Source organism: Rattus norvegicus, chromosome 1 (genome assembly GCF_021556685.1).
Source record: "Rattus norvegicus strain SHRSP/BbbUtx chromosome 1, alternate assembly SHRSP_T2T, whole genome shotgun sequence".
Lineage (NCBI taxonomy): Eukaryota > Metazoa > Chordata > Mammalia > Rodentia > Muridae > Rattus > Rattus norvegicus.
Window position 1 is genome coordinate 170,443,221 of NC_141534.1, and position 8,015 is coordinate 170,451,235.

The 8,015-nt window shown below is 36.4% G+C and overlaps 1 protein-coding gene across 1 annotated transcript; it reads right to left on the reverse strand.

The window, feature by feature from the left end:
* Window positions 1–1,547: 1,547 nt before the first annotated feature.
* Or51ag1 (olfactory receptor family 51 subfamily AG member 1) lies at window positions 1,548–2,495 on the reverse strand. The gene has a single exon (NM_001000146.1). The coding sequence runs from the start codon at window positions 2,493–2,495 to the stop codon at window positions 1,548–1,550; it is 948 nt and encodes a 315-aa protein (NP_001000146.1).
* Between the last annotated feature and the right edge of the window lie 5,520 nt (window positions 2,496–8,015).

Below are 8,015 nucleotides of genomic sequence, written 5' to 3' on the forward strand. Positions count from 1 at the left end.
GGATCTGTACATAGGTCATAAATGGAAGAGAAATGGAAGAGACTGTATTGCCAAGGGAGAAGGAATGGTGGCTGCTGCAAACAGATAAAAGAACAGTTTCTGTAAAGCATGCTGCCAACCACTTCAAGATGCCCCTGGAGCACTTGACAAGTGTTTTCTGTCTAGAATGAACAAACTGAGGCCGGATCTATGGAGAGATATGGTCATCATCAGAAATACCAAATTTCCCATGTGTGTTTCATTTTATAGTCTTCAAGTGAAGCTTTTTAAATACAAAAAAATGGCTCAAAATCACAGTGATCAAATGGGCTCACACTGCTATGAGTTCTAAATATAGAATTCTTCTTCCTGTTCCGAGGACCTAAAGACATTAAAAAAGTATATTTTTATACAATGTCATTCTTCAGTCCTGTGTTTCATGCCTAGAAAGTGGTATTCTACTTTTTATACTTTAATCAAAATATCTTACTGTACTTTAATATGTTTATTCATAGTAAATCCCTAGTTTGCAATTTGTATTTTGGCATTGTATTTGTTCCCATTTTTCTATTATAGCATCTCCAGTGAATTTGCAATATAATCTGGCCTGAAGTATTAGCACTTACGTGAATCCCCTACCTGACCTAGTAGCAGTTGTTTTCTCACTAAAGCAATTCCATCAGGAAAGCCGGTTAAATCACTGTGGCAACAGGCCATAAGTTGATAGCTCAATTTCTGTGGCTATGATGTATTTATGAGCCAGTTTCCATAAAACACCCTTCTAAGTTGTCTACAGGCTTACTTCCTAACACTGTTCCTAGTGGAGTAAGGGAGATATGAGCTGTATCTTGAGCCAGAAATTCAATAGCTACAGTGATTCTTGAAAACATGGATTTTCCATGTAAACCCTGAAGCATATGGAAGTTAGCTCAATTGAGAAAGATAGAGACTATTGAAGTTTCTACTCATCTCTCAAGAGATAACCTATAAGGAAATGTACAGTTGCATATTTATAGTTTCAGACACCATAGTTCAAGAGTTTTATTTTTAAATATACATGCTACTCTTTGAGATATTTATTCAGTTATGTTTTCAGAGGTAATCTCCAATTCATAGTTATTACATAAATCACAAAAGTATGATATATTACCATTGATTATGCTTGCTGTTATTTCTGAAAGTACAACTAAATGAGGCCTGTCTGAGCTTGTTTTCAGAATTTTACAGTGTTTATCAGAAACAGACATTAGATGTACCAAGCACCCATTCTTATACTCTGCACTTTTACATGACAAGTGTAGAAACAACACTCTTGAGATGCAAACACTTCTCCCGTGATAATGCTTTCAAAGACAAAACTGACTTTTGAATTTTAAGAATTATGATTTTCCTATGGATCAGTTATGGGTTTGAAGGACCGAGGAATCCACACTGTATTCTTGTTGATGTGTCTAAATAGTGTGTAGACTGGTGGGTGATCTAGTGAGGATAACACTCTGCTACCTTCTGTTGGGATGTCCTCAATCAGACAGTCTTTACCTAGGACTGAGGAATTGTCCAATGATGTTTCAATGTTTCTTGGGATGGAGCATCTTTAGAATGCGAACCCGAATCTCTTTGGTTTTGACACTGTAGACGATTGGATTGAGCATTGGGGGCATAAGAAAATGAAGATAAGATAGAAGCATGTACACCTGAGCTGGTAGTTTCTTTCTTCCGAAGCGGTGAATCATAGACAGACTCACCAGTGGGGTATAAAATAGAAGAACAGCACAAATGTGGGAGATGCAGGTGTTAAAGGCTTTTAATCTTTCAGCGTTAGAAGCAATGCTCAGGACTGTCTTCAAAATCAGCACATAGGAGAGGAGAATTAGCACAGCATCCATCCCCAATGTAGAGAGCATGACAAAGAGCCCAAAGCCACTATTGACGACTGTACTGGAACAGGACAGCCTTAGGACATCGGGATGAACACAGTACGAATGAGACAGAGCACTGACAGGCTGGAATGCCAGCCTTCCTAAGAGCACAGGCAAAGGCAGATGAAGAGCAGCACTGCGGACCACCACGGCCAGTCCAATGGCCCCGATACGTCTTGTTGTGAGGATGGTAGCATAGCGCAAAGGCTCTCTGATGGCCACACAGCGGTCAAAAGCCATGGCCAAGAGAATGGCTGACTCAATGACCGAAAATGTATGGATAAAGAAGAGTTGCATAAAACAGGCTGCAGCTCCTATCAGTCTCTGGCCCAGGAGAAAAACAGCTACCATTGAAGGCAGTGTAGAAGCTGAGAGGCCCAGGTCAGCCATTGACAGCATGGAAAGAAAGAGGTACATAGGTGTGTGAAGGCTGGGCACAGACTTGACAATATGCATTATTATTATGTTCCCCAACACAGAAAGAATGTAAATTAAGCAGATGGGAATTGCTGTCCAGCAATGAGAAGTTTCCAGTCCTGGAAGATCCATCAATATAAAAAAGAAGCTGCTGGCATTACTATGTTTAGAAACAGCCATAACACTGGAAAGGGATTTCCTCAGAAAACTGTAATAAAGTTAAAACAAAACCTGTTCGTCATAGCACTCTTCTTGCGTGATACCTCATGTGCATTGCCTCACTGGCCACAAAATAGTGATGCTCAGTGTTTACCCACACTACTAAACCACACCCTCTCAGCAGTTTCTACTCTCAAACAATGCAGACTCACTTCTTACCAATAGCTTTACGTAAAACAACACACTTGGGTGATTAACACGAACATAGCTCCCTTTTCACCTTGAAGGTTCTTCAATGTTTGAAACTTGAGATCAAGTCTATGTTCAGAACATAAAGCTCAAATACATGGGATATATTATTTCTAATAGCAGAATACAAGTACATTTCTAATGGAAGCAAGGCATGGGTAATTTATTGAATGAGTGTGTAGGAATTTAGAGGATAAATTATATTGAACTATGTTGTCAGATATAACTTTTGTACTGAACTGGTCAAGGCATAACAAACCAAAGATAAGGTCAAAAATATATTACAAAAGGTGTGTGTTTACGTGCTCATCCATGTTATCTGAATAGTTTTCTCAGTATTTATGCCTGATATTCACTGAAATTTGAGGTAGTTGGTGTACATATATGAAACATAGATAAACTAGACAATATTCATATTTGAAAAAATATTTTGGTAGAATCAAAAATCAAAGCTCCTTGTCTATAGGAAATATTGGTAATAACATCAGGTAATATATAGCTTCTACCATTGAAGAGCTATTGACTTACTGGTCAATATAGAACATACGTTTAAGCTAGATCTAGAGAATACTGACTTTAGACAGATTAAATGTATCGAGTAGCAATATCAATTATCATTGTTTTCTCCAGTTTACCTGACTCAAAATAATGTCTACTTGAAAACACTATGTAATGTCTACTGTAAAAACACTAACAAAAATAAGCATAAACCAAATCCTGAGGATGGGGAGTTTTAGAGAAATCTTACAAACATCAAAATTGTACATTAAATGGCATTTTCTCTTCTGAACATCTTAAACAGTTTTCCTTAAAAATAGAAACTTTAAATGTACATGAGAAGTACATTAGGCAACATCTTGGACTGTTATGATATTCTAATTCTTGCTTATCAATACATCTAAGTGGTGTGCCACATAGCAGAAAAAAAGCATCTATAATCATTAGTCCACATGGGATCATTAGTCCAATCGGGGAATCCTGGAGTTACATTTCTATGAAGGTTAGACAAGGGTGTCTCATGTTGAAATGACATGTAAAACTGAGCAAGAAACATGTTTGGTAACAAATGTAGGACAGATGAGGGAGCAAAATAACAGTTGCTCATAAACGTCTTCCATGCTGTAGCTGACCTATTTGAATGCAAAAATGAATTAATAAAAAGGTTGGGGTTGGGGATTTAGCTCAGTGGTAGAGTGCTTGCCTAGCAAGCGCAAGGCCCTGAGTTCGGTCCCCAGCTCTGAAAAAAAAAATAAATAAAAAGGTGAACTTGATTGTGCGACTACACTTTTGGAAAGGCTAAGAGGAGTTAACTACAAAAAACATCTAAAATGCACTGAGAAAACTCTGAATATTGACTGTAGAAAAAGAAATGGAAACAAGGAACATGTTTTTCTTGATCTGCTTCTGACAATGTTTATCTATATTGTGCATCACCAGAATGCTTCCAAGAATATAGGAAATTGTACCCTCTTTCCTCTGAAATTGTTTGCCAATATGCTGAAAATTTCACAATTTGGGAAACTTGGCATTGCACCCATTGAAATTGAAGCACTTACAATTTAGTAGCCCTGAGTAGACTTTAACATCCAATTGGATTTACTTGGCTAATAATTTCTTGAAACGTTATCAAAGTGGCAAACATGACTTGTTGGAAAGCCCCGTAGGTGGAACAATTCACTGACATGCTGATGAGACTCCCTGACAAAATTCTTGCTTGAGGAGAGAGGTGCCTAGAAATTGGATACAATTTTCTTCAACTTTTTCTGGTGTTTTTTACTTGCCTTAATTTTGCTTTTTTAATAAATGTTATAGGAGAGAGAAATGGACTGGAAAATAATACTTGGATTAAAAACAAAATTTTATTAATGAAAGTATTAAGCAGGATGTTCTTACCTTGTCATCAAAAGTTGGGACAGGTCAAGACTGTTCATGTAGACTCCCACAAATAGACTGAAACATTTTTTATTTAACCCAAACTGATAATATCAGTCTGAGTATATTTCTTTCTGAGAAAGAAATTGAAGGAGATTTTAGGAAATTGAGAATTAGGGAAACAGGGTACAACTTCACATTCTATTGAAATTGGGTCGATAAAAAAGGGACAGGAGGCTTTCAGAAAAAACCCTCCAATAGTCCAAATAAAGTTTGGCCCTGAGTGCAAGTTTGGGGGATGTCTCTGGTATCCTCCAATAGAAAAAAAAACCCTCATTGCCATCATTTGAAATCTTAGAGCATCCTACAGGAAAATATCAATATAAGGATAGTGACTTTGTAGAGACTAGGATTAGGTGTAAAATAAAGGGACATGGCTTTTATCAATTTCTAGCTTCATGAAAAGACTGGGTAGATAGGGTTTCCCATGAGTCTCTAAATAACTGCAGAAAAACTATCTCCAGTAAAACAAAATGTCCAAAGGAGATTTGGAGGTCCTGAAACACACTCCTCACACACAATGGTGTAATGAGTTAAAAGCATATCAAGAGACAAATACGAGAATTAGAAATAAGAAATAAAAAGGCTTAAAACTTGGTCATCACTCAACTTGGTAAATTTTTGCTTTGCTTGTTAAAATTTAATATAAAAGATTTACTTCTCAAACTTCAAACTATCTGACACCTATAACCATAACTCTCTGACTCCAAGATTAAAGCTTCTCCTCCCCCACTTATCTAAACTTGGTCTAAGCTGTGACATGTTATGTGATCTTTGGACTTTAGACTATAACTTCTAAAAATGTTTTATTTTATTTTCCTTATAATAATTATGTTTTAGAAACTCTTTGGAATGTAAATGTTGTAATCACTGCTGTGAGGCATGTAAATATATCTTGTAGCTCTGAGAAAGCAGCTGCCATCTGTGATCTGTCTCTCAAGTACAGAGACCATACATTCTCAGAGGCTCAGAAAAGCTGCAAACTGCTGTCCAGAGCAATCCTCTTTGCATTGCCTGCTAAATCCACTCTGCTCAGGCCCTGTCCTCTGCTGGAGCTGGTTCCCAGCACATGGTTCCATAAAACAGCTCTACAGATGTATCACAGTGGTGAAAACCCCCATAGGTGGACTCCTAAGTCTACATGAAAATCTTATGTTTTATCTTTGTCAGTCTAGCATATATTTCTAAGTTATATGAGAATTGGAAGGCATATTTCTTGTTTTACTTCCTATCCCCATTCTTCGTATCTTTTTCTATAAGATCAATTTCTTTGCAATTCCAGTATGCTACATATAGTAGTACAACTTGATTTCTATTTGATCTTAAACTCTAAAGGAAACAGTTGAATGATTGACAGATGTGAAAATAGGAGTCAGAGATTGTTATCTAAAGTACTATCATATATATCATATACATCAATCAGTAGAACTGAGTACCTTCAACAAGTGTTCTTTCTGCCTCAGAGATCCTTGTAAAGAGTTAATAATATGTCATGGAATAGCTTCTGCCTTACATCCTAAATATTACAGGACATGATTTGACCTAACCTAGATTTGAGTGTTTTCATCACTCACCAGACTCCAGGGCAGAGCCACAGCTTTGTAGAGCCTCACGAGGCTCCCTGCCTTAAGTGCAATGCCAATGGAGCAGGCTTATAAAGCTCTGATTCAGGCTCTCTCATGAGGCCCACAGCTATCTCCCATGGTACAGGTTGTGAGTGTATTAACAGCTAATGAGTCTTTGTAAACTTTCCAGAATAACTCTAGTAACTTGCAACTGGTTGTAGTTGAGCTTTATTTCTTATATTCTCAGTGTAAAACCATGTTAGCCCTAAAAAAATAATTCTATAGCCTATGTTCATTCTAACAATAACTTGCTTAATATTAGGAACTGCAGACAGACAAATCACCTGCATTCTCCAAAGCATTTTCTTTATTCTGTTCAAGAAAAAATTCTTAAGTTATAGGAATTTTGGAGCTAGAATAGGATATCTTTAGCACGATGTTGATGCTTAATGATTTTAGTAAATGATGTCTAGTATAAGTTTACCCCATAAAGAACATTAAGCCAGTTTTTTATTGATCTCACTTTTTTTCCTTTTACATTTTAAAAATGCGCTCTCATTTTCTGTGGAAATATTTTAAGGCTTAAGGTAGATTCAAGCTGATTCAAGAGGCACATATTGAATGAGCCTGGAGTGTTTTTGTTAAGTTGAGAAAAGGAAAAGTGAAAAATATTATAAAGGTAAAGAGCTACTATCAGTTGAAACAGAAACATCAGAAACAAGCCACAAGTGATATGAGATTATGTACAATAATTCATTGGTTCTTCAGAGTCATACGATGCAATATGATATATACTCATGGATAAGATTTAATACACAGCAAAGGATATGGTACACTTGTCAGAAGCAAAAATAAATAGGCAAAATTTAACCAAGTTTCTGTCTTCCATTTTTTCTCTCTTCCATTAGTTGCCAGTGCCATGAACCTCAGAGAAACATTAAAGATAGTTCTGTCTATAGAGTGTGCTTGCAGTTCGGAGCCAAACTCCTTATGGAAACTAGCCACAAAGGTACACCATCTGTTACATGATCAACATTACAGTCCCCATACTGGACAGGAGAAGTACGTAGATATTTAATTGTTCCTTACCGTGTAGCACTGATGTGGCTCATTCTGAGATGTTGCCCTGGTACAGATGATTGAATCACTACTTGGTAAATATCTTGATATTACTCAGATATAGCCTTGGAGTTTTGTCAAAGGCTGTATTGATAAGCAACAACTTGTAAAATAGGTCCATTGCTGTAACACGGTTCCTAGAATATTTCATGTCATTTTAAAGATAATTTTATAACACATTAGAAATAATTTTAAATTTTTTTATGTCTAAAATATGAATAATTTTTGGCTTTGGAATATTTTGACTATAGTGGTGGAAATATATTAATTACATTCTAAGTAAGAAGTCAGATAATCAATAAACATTATAACCTTATGTGAAGCTATATTTGGATATTTAGCTTGAAATTTATAATTCACGGAGATGAAAAATACTCCGAACTATTAACTTTAAAGTTTTTGATCCTAATACAAACACACACACACACACACACACACACACACACACACACACACAAACATACACACACAAAGGTAGACTATATATAGGTGTTTATTATTTAATCATATTTTCTGTGCTAATAGGCATGCTAATATGGGAAGAAGAAATCCTGCAAGCAAAGAACTACATGCAACTAATAAATTGAATCCCAAGAAGAGTGAAAATGGCCTTCATGGGAGAAGATGTACCTAGCCCTGAAGAGACTTCGTATGCCAGGGTGTGGTGATACCCAGG